This window comes from Natrix helvetica (genome assembly GCF_964273705.1).
Source record: "Natrix helvetica genome assembly, chromosome: 3".
In the NCBI taxonomy this organism is placed as follows: domain Eukaryota; kingdom Metazoa; phylum Chordata; class Lepidosauria; order Squamata; family Natricidae; genus Natrix; species Natrix helvetica.
The window spans coordinates 2,874,343-2,892,723 of NC_138549.1; the positions used below are offsets into that span (position 1 = coordinate 2,874,343).

At 44.1% G+C, this 18,381-nt stretch overlaps 1 protein-coding gene across 2 annotated transcripts in view; it reads left to right on the plus strand.

Annotated features, from left to right (window-relative positions):
- VWA8 (von Willebrand factor A domain containing 8) overlaps positions 1 to 18,381 on the plus strand; it is a 90,062-nt gene that overhangs the window by 16,421 nt on the left and 55,260 nt on the right. For both annotated transcript variants that reach the window (XM_081947896.1, XM_081947895.1), the window contains exons 13-18: positions 618 to 778; positions 1,855 to 1,968; positions 7,500 to 7,668; positions 7,834 to 7,911; positions 14,145 to 14,260; positions 15,860 to 15,966. In XM_081947896.1, the coding sequence (XP_081804022.1) occupies positions 618 to 778; positions 1,855 to 1,968; positions 7,500 to 7,668; positions 7,834 to 7,911; positions 14,145 to 14,260; positions 15,860 to 15,966 (745 nt within the window). The remainder of the gene's footprint in view (positions 1 to 617; positions 779 to 1,854; positions 1,969 to 7,499; positions 7,669 to 7,833; positions 7,912 to 14,144; positions 14,261 to 15,859; positions 15,967 to 18,381) is intronic.

Below are 18,381 nucleotides of genomic sequence, written 5' to 3' on the forward strand. Positions count from 1 at the left end.
CTCTCTCTCCCTCCCTCCCCTTTTCCCTGTCTCTTTCACTCACTCTTTCTCCCCCTCTCTCTCCCTCCCTCGTTTCCTGTCTCTTTCCCTCTCTCTCTGTCTTTCTCTCCCTCTCTCTCTGTCCTTCCCTCTCTCCCTCCCTCGTTTCCTGTCTCTTTCCCTCGCTCTCTGTCTTTCTCTCCCTCTCTCTCTCTGTCCTTCCCTCTCTCCCTCCCTCCTTTCCTGTCTCTTTCCCTCGCTCTCTGTCTTTCTCTCCCTCTCTCTCTGTCCTTCCCTCTCTCCCTCCCTCGTTTCCTGTCTCTTTCCCTCTCTCTCTGTCTTTCTCTCCCTCTCTCTCTCTGTCCTTCCCTCTCTCCCTCCCTCCTTTCCTGTCTCTTTCTCTCTCTTCCCCCCCCCCTCTCTTTCTCTCTCACACCCTCTCTCTCTCTCTCTCCCTCCTTCCCTCCCCCCCCTCTCTCTCCTGCACTTAATGTTGGGAAAGAGAATAATAAGATCTAGATGTCTCTCTCGGGCACTTTGCATGAAGGATGGGACTTTCAGCTACGCAGACAGTCCTCAGTGTCCGACCACCCTGGAGCCCAACCTCTCTGCTGTGGGGCTGTTCTTGTTACTCGCAGGATATGACAGCGCGAGACCTTCTGCAGCAAAGGTACACACTGCCCAGCGGGGACACCTCCTGGAGACCTTCTCCCCTGGTCACCGCTGCCCTCCAGGGGAAGCTGGTCATCCTGGACGGCCTTCACCGAGTCAACCCAGGCACTCTAGCTGTCCTCCAAAGGTACCCCAGCAGTGGGGGGGGGGGGGGGCTTTGTGGAGTGTTAACGAAGGGAGGGAAGCATTTTGGGCCCTGGACGCCCTCGAGGGCCACGTTCGCACGTCCGTCCGAGAAGACGAACAACGGAGGCGCATGCAGAAGATGGTTGTCTTGCAGACGTTTCATGACCAAACTAGGTAATGTCATCAGTGCTAGAAGGAGGGGGGAGGAGGAAGATTGTGGGCTCCTTGGTGCCCTCTGAGCTTGGTGGTTTTCTTTCCCATGTTTCATGATCCATGCTAGGTAACATCATCACTAGCACTGATGATATTACTCAGTTGGGTCATGAAACGTCTGCAAAAAAGTAACCAAGCTCAAGAACCACACTGTTCTCCTCCCCCTCTTCCTCCTCCTCTTCCTCCTCCTCTTCCTCCTCCCACTCCCTTTTGGCACTGATGATGTTGCGTACTTGGGTCATTAAATGTCTGCAAGAAAACAAGCCAGCTCAGAGAGCACCAAGGTCATCATATTCTTCTTTACCTTCTCCTCTTCCTCCTCCTCTCTGCAAAACGCACTCCCTTCTAGTACTGATGATATTATCTAGTTGGGTAATGAAATGTCTGTGAGAAACCCACCAAGCTCAGAGAACACCAAGGATCCCACAGTCCTCCTATTCTTCCTCCTCCTCCTCTTCTTCCTCCTCTCCTCAAATCCCACTCCCTTCTAACACAGATGACGTTCCCTAGTTGGGTCATGAGACGTCAGCAAGAAAGCAACCAAGCTCTGAGAGCACCAAGGATCCCACAATCTTCCTATTCTTCGTCCTCCTCTCTACAAATCCTACTCCCTTCTGGCACTGATGATGTTGCCTAGTTGGGTCATGAAACATCTGCAAGAAAACCAGCAAGCTCAGAGAGCACCAAGAATCCCACAGTCCTCCTATTCTTCCTCCTCCTCCTCCTCCTCCTCCCAAATCTCAGTCCCTTGTAGCACTGATGATGTTCCCTAGTTGGGTCATGAGACGTCGGCAAGAAAGCAACCAAGCTCACTCAGTTCTCTTCCCACTTACTTGTTTATTTCTTTCACAACGTCCGTTGCAGGCTGATTCACGACAGAGAGATCACTCTTTACGATGGTACCCGATTGTTGAGGGAAGACCGATACCGGAAGCTGCAGCAAGAACTTCAAATCTCAGATGAGGAACTTCAAGAAAGGTTAACCCCCCCCCCCCCGACTTTATTACAATTAATTGCATTTTTTCTTTCCCCCCTCCCTTTTTTATTTTAAATACAAATAATACAGATATAGTACATGTACATCTCAATACACAAAAAAGGAAAAAGAAATACAAATATTACAGTTAATTGCATTTTTTCTTTTTTCTTTTAAATACAAATAATACAAACATAGTACATGTACATCTCAGTACACAAAAAAGGAAAAAGAAATACAAATACTACAGTTAATTGCATTTTTTCTTTTTTCTTTTAAATACAAATAATACAAACATAGTACATGTACTTCTCAATACACAAAAAAAGGAAAAATAAATACAAATATTACAATTAATTGCATTTTTTCTTTTAAATACAAATAATACAAACAGTACATATACATAATACACAAAAAAGGAAAAAGAAATACAAATATTACAATTAATTGTATTTTTTCTTCCCCCTTCTCCTTTTTTAATTTCAAATACAAATAATACAGATATAGTACATGTACATCTCAATACACACAAAAAAGGAAAAAGAAATGCAAATATTACAGTTAATTGCATTTTTTCTTTTAAATACAAATAATACAAACATAGTACATATACATAATACACAAAAAGGAAAAAGAAATACAAATATTACAATTAATTGCATTTTTTCTTCCCCCCTTCTCCTTTTTTTATTTTAAATACAAATAATACAGACATAGTACATATACATCTCAATACACAAAAAAAGGAAAAAGAAATACAAATATTACAGTTAATTGCATTTTTTCTTTTTTCTTTTAAATACAAATAATACAAACATAGTACATGTACATCTCAATACACAAAAAAAGGAAAAATAAATACAAATATTACAATTAATTGTCTTTTCAAGCAGACATGGACTGTTTTATATTTTTATATTGCTTTATATTTTTGAGGCAGAGCTGGACTTCCTTTGCATGTTTATAAGCCGCATGAAATTTATGACCGCAATTGACCCCCAACATTTCTGTCGCTAAGCGAGACAGTTGTTTAAAGTTTTGCCTCATTTTACGACCTTACTTGCCTCAGTTGTTAAGCGAATCACTGCAGTTGTTACATTAGCAACAGGGTCGTGAAGTGAATCCGGCTTCCCAATTGCTTGTCAGGAGGTCGCCAATGGGGGTATCACATGACCCTGGGATATTGCGACCGTCATAAGTACGAGTTGGTTACCAAGCCACTGAATTTTGATCATGTGGCCAATATCTATCTATCTATCTATCTATCTATCTATCTATCTATCTATCTATCTATCTATCTATCTATCTATCTATCTATCTAATCTCTCGTCTATCTTATCTCTCATCTATCTATCTATCTTATCTGTTTATTTATCATCTATCTATCTATCTATCATCTATCGCTCTGTGTGTGTGTGTGTATGTATATTCCAGCATAACTCTGGAATGCCTTGAGCAATTTCAACCAAACTTGGTACACAGAATGTTTATGTGTCCTCGGCCGACCTAAGCTCAGCCCACGGAAAGAATTAAGTTGTATCGGAAGAATTATGAATTAGACAAGGATAAGACTTGGATTGATGTCGGGCTGTGTAGAAATGATGATCAGGTTATTATTCTCAAGAGGTAGAAACTCTTCTTAACAATAGAAAACAGAGCACTAACAAAAGGTAGTACAGAAAAAAACAGGCCAAAATTAAATTGGATATCATATACAGGTAGTCCTCAATCACAACACTTCGTTTAGTGACCGTTCAAAGTTATAACGGCACCAGAAAAGGGGACTTAGCAGCATTTTGTCACGCTTAACGACCTTTGCAGCCTCCCCATGGTCACATGATCAAACTTTACTCTTGGCAACTGACTCGTATTTATGATGGTCATAGTGCCCCGGGGGTCACATGATCCCCTTTTACGACCATCTGACGGGCAAAGTTCATGGATCAATTGTGGCCAGAATGGTCGTAAACTGAGACCTAGCCGATGTCTCCCTTAACAGCACAAGTTTGGGCTCAGTTGTGGTCGTAAGTCGAGGACCGCTTGTACTGTCAAACCAATAGGAGGAGCTGAGAAGAAGGGAATTGATGTTTCCATTGAACTGTGTAATCTCAAAGAGATTAGATGATGATAGATAGATAGATAGATAGATAGATAGATAGATAGATAGATAGATGATAGATAGATAGATAGATGATAGATAGATAGATAGATGATAGATAGATAGATAGATAGATAGATAGATAGATAGATAGATAGATAGATAGATAGGTAGATAAATAGATAGATAGATAGATAGATAGATAGATAGATAGATAGATAGATAGATAGATATGTTTTCGTAGATTTTCACGGGTGTAGGTATGCTGGTTTTGTTGTATTCGTGTCTTTTCCCGTGTAGGATTGAGATTGTCTTGGCAACGTTTCGGCAAGATCTCACTTGCCATCTTCAGGCTTGGGCTTAAAATGCGATCTGAGCTGCCGTCTTTCTGTAAGTCTTGGTGGGAGGGGATGGGGTGCTGGCTTTGTTTCAGTAAGTGGAGTGATTGGTTGTGTGGTTGTATCATGATTGGTAGATTGGTGCTGATTGGTGCAGGCTGTGTATGCATTGTTGTTTTGTATTGTAACGGCTTTTGTGGTGGGTGGTGTTCGTTTGTTGGCTAGGGCTGGTTTCCAGATGTTTGGTAGGCGGGAGGTATCATCACATTTATTCATGTTGTGGGGGTGTTTCTCTATTTCGATGGCTTCCAAGTTAATCTCCAAAACAGAACACCTCAACAAGAGAATAATTATGGAAGCCATCGAAATAGAGAAACTATATTATCTATATAATATAAATTATATTCTCCCTTTATTTATTTATCAGCACAAATACAACACAAATATATATATATATACACACACACACACACATACATACATACATACACACACACACACATACATACATACATATATATAATAAAATAAAATGATGCATGGTGTGCTACCCTTCTGCATGTTGACAGCTGCCTCATCATTTGTTCCCATTTCTCATGTTCCTTTCAGATCTTTCTCTGTCCGTGTTTATCAGTAAAGGATGAGCTTTGGAGGCTAAAAATAGCCCCTTTGAACTTCAAAGCTTTGATGTGCAGGAGCCTTTTCAAGAGACAGCTGACCCTTTGGCATTTTTGTTTGGGTTTTCCAACAGAAAAAAAAGGGCTCACTGCGGTACAATTTGTTCACGTTATTCCTGCAGGCCAGAGTTGGACTCAATCTTTTGCCTCGGAATACACAACTCCCTTGGGAGAACTGACAATCTTGGAATAACTTTATCCTCAGTGATCAGCATATGTTAAAATGAAAATTCATTGCATACAGTGCTCAAAGGGTCTCTGCCTGGATGGATGGATGGATGGATGGATGGATGGATGGATGGATAGATAGATAGATAGATAGATGATAGATAGATAGATAGATAGATATTGCAACACAGCAGCAGCCATGAGGTGACCCCGCTCACCGCCTCCTGCACCTCAAAAATAATAAGACCTCCCCAAAAATAAGGCCAAGCGCTTATTTTTGACTATTTTGGGAGTCAAAAGAAAATAAGACCCTGGGGAAACGCGGTAGGTAGATAGTAGATGGATGGATGGATGATAGGCAGGCAGAGAGACAGGGATGGATGGATGGATTTATAGACAGACAGACAGACATAGACAGATAAGATAGAGAGATATGCAGACAGACAAGAGATAGATAAAATAGATTATCATAGATAGATGATAGATAGATAGATAGATAGATAGATAGATAGATAGATAGATAGATAGATAGATAGATAGATAGATGATAGAAAGATAGATAGATGATACATAGATAAGATATATACCATGTTTCCCTGAAAGTAAGACCTCCCCGGATAATAAGCCCAATCAGGTTTTTTAGCACATGCGCTAAAATAAGCCCTCCCCGAAAATATTTAAACACATGTGCAGCCGGGCCTTGCAATTGCCTGGGGGGTGAAAGGGGGGAGGGAACATGCCCCACGCGTCCCACATGCAACTGCCATCCACGTGGAAGAGCCTCGCGGAACAGCTCCCGCAAATCCTAGCTACTGTGCCCCTTCTCTTAGTGGTAGCCGCAAAAAGAGCGTCAGGCCCAGCGATGCCCCGGCTGGCAAGAGTTTGCCAGAAACAGAGATAGAACTTCTGGCCCTCTTTGGATCAGCTGATCTGCGGGCCGCGGGTCAAGGGCCTCCTGCACCTGTACTTCAAAACAGGAAGAAACAGGAAGTCTTCTGTTAACTATGGTTTCCATTTAATCCAGGCTTATGATTCCTAGGGTGCGGCTTGAGTCACCTTGAATAAATGGCTCATCTCTGCTTACTGCTCTGTCTTATTCCAATTGCTTAGGCCTAATTAATTGTTGGTGTAATCTGTGGCGAAGGGAATTAGCCGACTGGAGTGAAAGGCAGTTTTGAGAGCAATTACAGGGATAGGTAAGGCTTTGATTCAGATTTATTATTGTTAATGCCTGGCTAGGTTAATCAGTTCAGGCTACTGAATTGTGTGAAACAAATATGCTAGTTTGGGTATTTATTTTGGGATCAAGTCATGAAGACTTAGAACAATTACTCAGTGGTGCAACTTGCCTTCTAAAGTTGTGAATGCTCTTTTAACACTGGAAGTTTTTTAAGAAGAGATTGGACAACCATTTGTATAAAATGGTATAGGATTTCCTGCCTGAGCAGTGGGTTGGACTAGAAGACCTCCAAAGTCCCTTCCCACAGAAATGAAGAAATAGAACCTTTGTAGAAAAACAGGCAGAGCTTGGAGTTGGAGTCAAGAGAGGAACTAGCTTGGAATCATTACGTTGTCGCAAACAGTCCAAGTCCAACCTCCTCTTGAATTCTGTGCAGGGGGGTTGTGCGCGGGTGTGCCCACACCCATAATGCTATGCACGCAGTGGACCCGTTTTCCGCCCTCCCCAGGCTCCAGAGGCTTTCCAGGAGTCTGGGAAGGGTGAAAATGGCCTCCCCCCTCCCCCCTGAGGCTTTCCTGAAGGGTCTGGAGGACGAAAAATGGCCCTATGGCCAACCTGGAAGTTCCAGTTTGCCCATAGGGCCGTTTTTCACTTCCAGGTTGCCCGTTGGGCCATTTTTCACCCTCCAGAGCCTTCAGGAGGCTTCCCTGAAGGCTCCAGAGTGCAAAAAATGGCCCAACGCGCAAACCGGAAGTCAGTTCCTGAACCTCCGGTTTGCACGTTGGGCCATTTTTTGCACTCCGGAAGCTTCAGGGAAGCCTCCGGAGGGCAATAAACAGCCAAAAAAGAAGGCCGAAAATGCTGGGGCTGGCAACGCCTCACGTGCCCTAAAAAATGCCTCCGTGTGCCATGCATGGCATAGGCTCGCCATCCCGGGTCTAGATCAATTAGAACTTAGCGTGTATCCTTTGCACTGACATCTTGCTTTTAAACGTTCAGCTGCCCTTCAGTTCCTTGCGAGGCAAACGACTAAACTGTTGTTCTCTTGTTCTTTTAAATTATTCTCTCCTAGGGCTATTTTTCCCATCCATCCCTCCTTCAGAGTCATCGCGCTGGCAGAACCGCCTACCGTCGGAAGTTCCGCTCAGCAGTGGTTGGGCCCAGAGCTCTTGACGCTATTCCTGTTCCATTCCATGAAGCCGCTGAGCAAGAATGAGGAAATCAAAGTGATTAAAGAGATGGTAAGTGTGGCGTGTTCTATTTTACAGATTCTTTTTCTGGCCGGTGACGATAATTGCAATTTTTTATTTTTGCTTGTTTCAAATTTCCCACTTGGCAACGTAAATCTCGGGCGCCAATGTAAGTCGTAAGTTGAGGAGGAGTTCCATTAACGTCATTTCTTCCAGGCTCCGAATGTGTCCCAGGCATCGGCGGAGAAGCTGCTGAAGTTAACGCACAAGCTTCGTGAGACCAACGATCCCACCGTGAGTTTGATGTCCCTAAAAGTGTATGTACACACACGCGCGCACACACACACACACACACACACCGTTGGCGAAGTCATCAAGAATTTCGCAGAATCTCAGGAAGTGATTTTATGTTGAGCGCCTGGGAAGAGGGGCTACAACCGTGGCCACTTATAAGACTCCCAGAACTCTGGAAGTTGAAGTCCACAACTCTTAAAGTTGCCAAGGTTGGAGACCTCTAGCTTAGAGGAGTTTTATATTTAACACATATTAACATTTATGTGGGGGGGGGGGGGACGCGGTGGCTCAGGGGCTAAGATGCTGGGCTTGTCGATCAGAAAGGTCGGCAGTTCAGCAGTTCGAATCCCTAACGCTGCGTACTGGAGTGAGCTCCCGTTCCTTGTCCCAGCTTCTGCCAACCTAGCAGTTTGAAAGCACGTAAAAATGCAAGTAGAAAAATAGGAACCATCTTTGGTGGGAAGGGAACAGCGCTACGTGCGTCTTCGCCATTGAGTCATGCCGGCCACATGACCATGGAGACGTCTTCAGACAGCGCTGGCTCCATGACTTTGAAACGCAGATGAGCACCGCCCCCTGGAGTCGGGAACGACTAGCACATATGTGTGAGGGGAACCTTTACTTTTACCTTTAACATTTATGTGCCTGTTTAGGCATGGCATGTCCTACTAAGATTAGAACAATGTATAAAATAAAGGAATTTATAAAAAGTTTGTGCAAAAGCTAATAAAAAGGTCAAGGTTTTCCTGCTATAAAACAGGGTGGAACCCACTAGTGAGGTGTGGCCTATTCACACCCGGGCTGCATGGAACATGTGTGCGCATACAGCTCGACTCACACGAGCAGCCGATGCCGACACTTGCAGCCCCACTGTTGCAACTTAACTACCTGGAGTAAGTCACCTCCAAGCCGAACTTCCGAAGGCAGGTAAGGCTCAGTGCTGTACCACATGCCCGCCACTCCCACGAACGAAGCTGCGGGCGCACATACATGCCTCCCCCTCACACAACACCATCCCCTCTTCCCCCGCCCTTCCCCCCTCAATCCATGCCAGGCCACCAACTCGGGAAGGCTCAGGCACCCTGCTCTAAAAGCAGCTAATCCTTGACTTATGACCACGATTGAGCCCCAAATCTCTGTTATTAAGCGAGGCAGTTGTGAACTCAGTTCTGCCCCATTTTACAATCTTTCTTGCCACGATCATTAAGTGAATCACTGCAGTTGTTAAGTTAGCCACACAGGTTGGTAAGTGAATCTGGCTTCTGACATTGTCAGAAGGTCGAAAATGGGGATCACGCAAGTAGTCCTTGATTTACGACCACAATTGAGCCCAATATTTCTGTGGCTAAGTGAGACATTTGTTAAGGGAGCTTTGCCCCGTTTTACGACCTTTCTTGCCACGGTTGTTAAGTTAGGTTGGGTTTAGGTTTATTGGACTTATATGCTGTTGTTTAGTTAATAACACGGTCGTTAAATGAATCTGGTTTCCCCGTTGACTTTGCTTGTCAGAAGGTTGCAAAGCGGGATCACGTGAAACCCCCCCCCCCGGTTTTTTCAGTGCCGTTGTAACTAAGAACAGTCACTAAACGAACTTGTAAGTCGAGGCTGACCAGGTGCTTGCTTGTGAGTAACTTGAGCTGATCTTTCCAGGGAAAAAAAAAGAACCCCTTGACTTTGTTAGCTTTTGCACAAACGTTTTATCGTTCGTTTATTTTATGCATTGTTCAACATCATCTTCATTTAATGACCCCATAATCCCTTGCGGGGTGGAGTCTGGGCAACTCGATGGAGCCAATGTTTACTGGCCAGATGCCCTTCCTGTTGCCAATGTGGAGTTATATTCAGCAGATATATTCATATGTATCTATCTATCTATCTATCTATCTATCTATCTATCTATCTATCTATCTATCTATCTATCTATCTATGCTGTGAAATGAGATGGTCAGCCTTGGACTCATTCTAAAAAAACCTTTTTTCCAATGTCTCTAACTTTTATTAAAAAAACGGGCCTTTTTTGCTCGTTTTTGCCCCCCCTCCCCCCCACCGCTAGGAGCATTCTACAAGCCTCCCAAAGACTATGCATGCCCTATTTTTTGCAAAAAACAGTCGTTTTTTTGCTTGTTTTTGCCTCTCCCCCAGCCCCCAGGAGCTCTCTGCATGCCCCGTTTTTCACAAAAAATGAGCCATGCAGAGGGTTTGAGAGGTCTGCAGAGTGCAAAAACCTTTTTTTTTAATTTAGCTCTTCAAAATCCTGGTGCGTCTTATACTCCGAAAAATATAGTAATTTCGTTGTACAAGGTGCAATGACAATAAAGTAAACTTAAGCTAAATGTTTCCAGGGAGCCAGTGTGAAAAGTAGGCCTTCTCGGGGGAGTTTTCTTAAAATGGCAAATTGTCCAGAGGCTATCACATCGAAATGAGTCACTTTTCAGCCTGGGAGGAGATGCTTCATGACAGATGAATATGATAACCATCCATGGGAGGGGGGAGGGGGGGAATGGTAAAAATATTTGGCTCGGTGCTGCCAGTTGAACTTCAGGCATTAGATCACAATTTTCCAGGTGTGCGCTGCTCCACAAATGCAGTTGTGAACTCCTTCAGGATGCCAATGGCTCTTCCCATTAGACGTCGTCTTGGCCCTAGCGTTGAATCTTCCTGTTGTATACAAACTGGATTGAATTTCTTTTGAGCCAGATTTACAAGTTGGACAATGTCTAGTAGAGACGGATTGGGGTGACATGATAGCAGTGTTGCAATATTTGAGGGGTTGCCACAAAAAAAGAGGAAGTCAAGCTATTCTCCAAAGCACCTGGAGGCAAGACAAGCTAACTAATCAAGGGGAGAAACAACCTAGAACTAAGGAGAAATTTCCTGACAGTGAGAAAAATTAACCCTTGGAACAGCTTGCCTCCAGAAGTTGTGAATGCTCCAACACTCTTTAAGAAGAGACTAGACAACTATTTGTCTGAAATGGTATAGGGTCTCCTGCTTGAGCTGGGAGTTGGACTAGAAAACCTCCAAGGTCCCTTCCAACTCTTCTATTCTATTCTATTCTATTCTTAGCAGGGGGCTGGAGTAGAAGACCTCCAGATTCTATTGTATTCTATTCTATTTTATTCCATCTGGTATTCTATTCTATTCCATCTAGAATTCTATTCTATTCCATTCTATTTAACTTTCTATTCTGTTCTTTTCTATTTCTATTCTAATTCTGCATCCTATTCTATCCTGTCCTATCCTATCTTATCCTATGCTGTGCTATATTTTGCTATGCTATGCTATGCTATGCTATGCTATACTATACTATATTATATTATATTATATTATATTATCATCAGGGCTGTCCAGTCTTAGCAACTTTAAGACCTGCGGACTTCACCGGCCAGAATTCCCCTGTCAGCATTGGGGTCAAAGTCCACAAGTCTTAAAATTGCCAAGGTTGGACATTCCTGGTTTTCATTAATGGTCTTCTTGGTATTTTTGTGCAGTGTTTTGTTTTCATTTCTGCCTTAAGTGGAGACAAAAGTCAGCGGAGATCAAATTCAGGAAATGTTCCTGTCTTGGTGGAAAGATTGGTTTTCCTACCATTCACATAATCATAATAGCTAATTAACACTGGAACAAAGGTGCCTTTTCCAATACTTTCTCGGGTTTTTTCCCCCCTCTTGAAAGCGTTTTGCTTCTCGTACCATCTTCAGTTCGTAGATGAGAAGTGAAATGTTTTAATTGATTTTTCTTTTAAAGTCCAGTTGCTTTTTGGAAAAGCGCTTTTGGGATGATTGAGAATCTCCATAAACACAGATTGGAGTTTAGCTGTGGCATCATGGCCACCAGAGCATTGCTATCTCCTAGCAAAGTTTCCAATTAGGTTGATATTTGAGAGAGAAGGCAAAATTGCAGCGAATTCGCTTTATTCCTCTTTAGTTCCCAGCATGTTCCATCTGTCCGGCAAGGCTAGACAGCTTAATAAGACATTAATCTCAGCAAGCTGGATTTGCCCTCAAAATATTTGAACATGCTGGGCCAATGCAAGTTTAACCCTTCAGCTGTTAAAGCCACAGATAACGGCTATGATTATGTGTTTTTTTTAAAATGACAATGTAGCTTACTTAGGGGAGAATGCCTCTTGGTTGCCCCTACAGTAATGAAGCTCTGCATTGCCTGATCGTTTTTTTTTTTAATTCTTTATTTTTTTTCTCTCCAAATTTTTGTCAATTTATAATATAAAATACAAAAGCACAAAAACAAATAATAGGAAAAATAAGGGAGGAGAAAGGGAGTGTAGAAAAGAAGGGGAAAGAAAAGGAGACTTTTAATGCCGTAGAGTAAGATCGTAACATCCAGCCTCAAGTTTTTAATTTTACATAACTGTATACAGGTAGTCCTCGACTTAACAGCAGTTCACTTAGGGACCTTTCAAAGTTGCAACCGCACTGGAAAAAAAAGTGACTTATGACCATTTTCCACACTTGCGACCTTGATGATCAAAATGTGGACTTCACACTTACGACCTTTGAGGTACCCCAAGGTCAGGTGATTCCCCTTTTGCGACCTTCTGCCAAGCAGAGTCATCGAAGCCCCACATTTCTGTGGTTCAGGGAGACGTCTGTTGAGTGAGCTTTGTCCCACGTTACCACATTTCTTGCCACCATTGTTAAGTGAATCACGGCACTCGATAAGTTAGCCACATGGTTGTTAAGTGAACCTGGCCTTCACCGTTTGATTTTTGCTTTCCCGGAGGTTGCAAAGGGGGATTGTGTGACCGTGGGATAAGTAGAAACCTGTTGCCAAATGCCTGGATTTTGTTCCCGTAACCATGTGGTTGCTACAATGTTCGTCAGTGTGAAAACTACTCAGAAGTCACTTTTCTTCAGTGCCGTTGTAACTTTTAATGGTCACTAAATCAACTGTTGTAAGACAGGGACTACCTGAACTGTCTTCTTCACAATATAGACTAGGGCAGGGGGGGTCAAACTCAAGGTCCGCAGGTGGAATCCACCCCGCAGGGTGCTTAGATCTGGCCCACGGGGCCGGCCTGGAAATACCAAAGGACCGGCCCACGGTGCCTCTGTCGGCCAAAATGGGGCACAGAGGGGCCTGCATGTGTCCCCCACAGCCCATTTTTGGCCAGCAGTGTGCTGCAGGAGGCTGTGGAGGCTGAAAACGGGCCGCGGGGGGTGGGGGTTCGGCCAATTAGATAGTAACTCAACTGGACACATGATGGTACCGGTTCTATCCTCTCCATCTTGATTTTCTGTTCGGCACATGCGCAGAACAATCTTCATTGAAATAAATGCAATTTTCCCCTTTTTTAATGTGCGCATGCGCAGACTGTTTTAACTGCAAATGTGCACATGCACACAAGCAAAGATTTTCGGGTGCCGAACCGGTAATGGCGGCAGGAACCCACCCCTGGCGTGTGCCCCCACCCCTGCCCCGTTTTGGCCGGCAAGATGCTGCAGGAGGTGTCTGTCCTGTCTCCCCCAGAGGACCGAACTGGCAGTACCAGCAGCCGGAGGAGAACTACAATGCTCATCCGGCTCACGAAGAAATCCAGTTTGACACCCCTGCACAAAACCAGACTCAGCTTTGTATTTAAGTCACTGGAGACTCCATACCTTTAAATTGCATTTTTCCTTCCTTCGGTCCCCTCCGAAGCTGCTCCAGGGGTTAAATACGAGCGTTGAGGGCCTTGGAGGGCACCAGACTGGGGAAGACTTCTTCTGCCAAGCGTTGCGTGTTTCGAAAGGACCTTCTTTTCTGCTTTACCAGGGGAGATAAATTAAATTAAATGTCAGGCCTGCAGCCATCTTTTCTTGTGGATCTTTGGCCTGCCACACTTTCTATTATTCTACTGTGCCTTTTTCTATTGTGGGATAAACGAGATGGGGGATTGTGCAGAATTAGATGTTATGTAGCCATAACAATGTTCTTTCTAGAAAGCCAAGGTCATCCTTTGTCTCTGCACCTGACCGGAACTGGATGGGTGGAAGCTGCCAGCGTGGCAGTGGGAGATCGGACCATGGGATGGACTTGTGGGTGTGGGGGCAAGATCTTGAACTTTCAACTGGGTGGGGGAAACCGGGAAGCTTTCAGATTCAGGTTTTCCCAGATGGGCCAACGTGGCTCTCTTCATAAATTGGACCTTTGAGCAATACTTTGTCTTGGACTCTGATTTAATTTTGGATGCTATTTGGAACCCTGACATTAAATTCATTTCTCACTAACAGGCGCAGTCTCTGGCCGCCTCCTTATCCACCCGCCAGCTTTTGAGAATCTGTCGGCGTCTCTCTCACTACCCGGATGAGAACCTCCACCATGCCATCCACAAAGCTTGTCTTTCTAGGTAGATTTTCTTTTTTGAAAATATATACATATATTTTGTAGGCATTTTTGCTTTATCTGAGACGTAAAGGAGAAATCTTTGATCGGGTTGGTTGTGAGTCATTGATCCACCAGAATGTCCCAAAGATGCTTCTTTCAAGAGGCAAGTAGACTTTCTTGGTTTTTTTCTTTGAAGGTGTTTCGTTTCTCATCCAAGAAGCTTCTTCGGTTCTGACTGAAGGACGGAGGGTGGAAAGATTTATATTCCTCACAGTCATCTGGTCGTTAGTGCTCTCTCTGAGAGTCGTTGAGGCCACTTGGAGGTTTATCTGTTCATCTATCCAAGTGGCCTCAATGACTCTCAGAGAGAGCACTAACGAACAGATGACTGTGAGGAATATAAATCTTTCCATTCCCCACCGTTCAGTCAGAATCGAGGAAGCTTCTTGGATGAGAAACGAAATGTCTTCAAAGAAAAAACCAAGAAAGTCTACTTGCCTCTTGAAAAAAGCATCTTTGGGACAACCTCCAAAGTGATTGCAAAATAACCAAAGCCAAATTGCAGCCCAAAATTTCTGCCACTAGGTGGGACAACTGTTAACGGAGCTTTGCCCCATTTTGCGACCTTTCTTGCCACAGTTGATAAGTGGATCGCTGCAGTTGTTAAGTTAATAACACAGTTCTTAAGTGAATCTGGCTTCCCCCGCTGACTTCGCTTTTCAGAAGGTCGCAAAAGCGGATCACGTGACCACGGGACACTGCAACCGTCATAAATATGAGTCAGTTGCAAAGAGTCTGAATTTTGATCACGTGTTACTACGGGGACAACACAACGGTTATAAGTGTGAAAAAGGGTGCTAAATCCTTTTTTCCATTCCCGTGGTAACTTCGAACGGTCATTAAATGAACTGTCGTAACTCAAGGACTACCTGTATAATAAAGTTGTGAGCCGCCAGCGGCCATTGGAGCTGGCAGCAGATTCGGACAGTGAGGAGGTTGGGGAGGAACCTGGGCCAGTCCTGGAGTCTGGGGAAGGCTCAGATGAGGGCTCTGTGTCGGAGGCAGAGTGGGGGCCAGGGCCGTCCGACAGTTATCAGCTGCCTTCGGAGTCAGACATCAGTAAAGCAGAAGAACAGCTGGAGCCTGTTCCCAGTGTGCGCATGCGTAGAGTTGCCATATGAAGGGAACAGCTAAAGAACAGGGGTCGACTTGGGAGTAAGGCCACAGGTGGACTGTGAATGGCCCCTCCCAGAGGAAATAAAAGAGGAGTGAAAGGGGAGTGGAGTTTGCAGGAGGCCATTAGTTGGCTTAATTGGTTCGGGACTCTCCGAGACTCCTCGCCAAGTTTTACAGTCTGTGACTGTAAATCCTCCCTTGAAAGACTTTGCTGGATGTGAATGAGCAGAATTCACAGTCAATTAATAAAAGGGGTTTATGTCAGGACCAGGAGTTGGCTTCCAGAAGGCAGTAAGTTAAGAAAAGCCCTTAATGCCCTGATAACATTCAGAAGTCAGAAGATCACCATAGGATCTGGTCAGGATCTGGTCACCTGTAAGAAGTGTGCAGAACAGACTTTTTTCTCTCCCTTTGAAATAACCTCCCCTTGTCTTGTGGTATCTAGGTTTTTACCCAATCTGGCCAAATCCGCCTTACATAAAAACCTTTTGGATGCCGAGATCGAATCACGCCCTGCTGATATCCAAGAAACGGAGGGAAGAGACTATAGCTGTAAGCTCTCGTTGTGTTTTTTTTTCCTTTATATTTTTGTTAAATCATATAGACGTACAAACTGGGCCCCAACCTGTCCTTCTTCTACCTCTCGGGAATCTCGTTTCACGCTTTTAACATCCCAAAAGATCCGAGGTTCCCTGAGGTGTTGATTCAGAGGTGACTGGATTTAGATCATGTCGTTTGGCATGTTGTCTTGAGTTGAATTTTGGCTTTGCGTGTTCAATGGAATCAGGCAACCTGGTCTTGCTTGATTGTTTGCCGATAGTTGGGTCCTTGGTGCTCTCTGAGCTTAGCTATTTTCTCGCGGACCTTTCATTACCAAACTAGGTAACATCTTCAAGGCCAGAAGGGAATGGAGTTTGCAGACAGGAGGAGGAGGAGGATTGTGGGCAGGGGTGGGATTCAAAAATTTTAGCAGCCGGCTTTCCTCGAGCCTCCAGGAGGGCAAAAACAGCTGGAGGCCCTCCAGAGGCAAGAAACAGGCCCATTTCTGGAACTTCCGGGAGGACCCCAGAACTTCCGCGCGGGCCCTGCACTTACCTGGCCGCGTGGAGACTCCTGAGAGGGGAGGAGTGGGCTGGGCCAGCCAGTCGTTGCAACTACTGGTTCAGCGAAGCAGATGTAAAATTAGCATCCGGTTCTCCCAAACCAGTCCAAACCGGCTGAATCCCACCCCTGATTGTAGGATCCTTAGTGCTCTCTGAATTTAGCTGTTTTCTTATGGACATTTCATGACCCAACTAGATAACATCCTTAGTGCTAGAGGGAAGGGGATTTGCAAGGAGGAGGAGGACTGTGAGGTCCTTGGTGCTCTCAGAGCTTGGTGGTTTTCTTGCAGACGTTTCATTACCCAACTAGGTAACGCCCTCAGTGCTAGGAGGAAGTGGGGTTTATTGGGGAGAAAGGAGAAGACGGAGGAGGAGGACTGTGGATTCCTTGGTGATCTCTGAACTTGGTGGTTTTCTTGCAGACGTTTCATTACCCAAACTAGGTAACCCTCGGCTGCACAAAAATATAATAAATAAAATTTGAAAGAACAAACAAAATAGAGAAGTGGCTTTCCCTGTCAATGGGGGTGTGACAGATATTCTATTTTTACTTGGGAATCGTTCGAGCCGTCTGTCTTCAAGTGTCCTTGGGTTTTTGAGACCTGCCACCTATAGTAATGTTTTAGTGTCAAATTTAACTATGTGATGTGGACTGTGTAGAATTCAGTGGGGGCCTAGTTAGGAGGTAAATACCTTCAATAAATGAATAATTATGCCCAGTCTGATCAGCTGTAAGCAGGAGCAGATTGCCAGAATCAGGGCTTTTTAACCATCATTACATTGCTGCTTTAAGCACAAGCTAAGCCATATATTTATCCCGGCTGCTTGTAAAATCTGCAACTCCCACATTATGCTACAAAAAAAACCCTCACTGTGATAATTATTTGGTCCTGTTTTTGCTTGTTTGTTTATGTCTACCTTGCAGAAAATATGTTAAAACAATTTAGGGAAATGTTTTAGCAGGAAGTTCTGTTGAATGGAAATGCATACATTTAAAAAAAAAAATCACCTTCTATTGTCAAGGCTTAATGTTTATAATATATGATGGTTACATTTTCTGAATTGTTCCACTGGCGATGTACCTCCCGTGCGAGAGCTAATGATTTGATAATTTGCCTGTCCATCCAATTGGGAGCAGTAATATTACAGATAGGTCAATGGCTAAGATGTTGAGCTTGTCGATCAGAAAGGTTGGCGGTTCGAATCCCTAGTGCCGCATAACGGAGTGAGCTCCTGTTACTTGTCCCAGCTTCTGCCAATCTAGCAATTCAGAAGCACGTAAAAAAGGCAAGTAGAAAAATAGGGACCACCTTTGGTGGGAAGGGAACAGCGTTCTATGCTCCTTCGGTGTTTAGTCATGCCGGCCACAGGACCACGGAGACGTCTTCGGACAGCGCTGGCTCTTCGGCTTTGAAACGGAGATGAGCACCGCCCCCTGGAGTCAGGAACGACTAGCACATATATGTGAGGGAAACCTTTACGTTTAATAGCACAGATTAATATTCAGTGCAGATTTAAAAACACAAGGAGCTATTTTCTTATTGGAAATCCATAGTAATGATTTAGTGTAAATAGTTGACTGCTGTTTATGCTAATTTGTGTTCTCCATTTAGGGCTTCAGGATGCTTATCAAAATATCTATAGAGTCTTTATGACAGTGATTTTTTTCTGTGCACAGAAGGATTAAACAACATGCATTTTAAAAAATATTTGCAATAAGTGCAAGACACGGATTGTCAGTAGATCCCAGTGTTCGCGTCGAAGCTTTTAAACCTTTGTTCTCTTCTATAATGCAAATCTAGATCGGTTGCTTTGTGCGCGTTTTATATTGCAACAAACTAATTACTACTTTCACATAATTTGC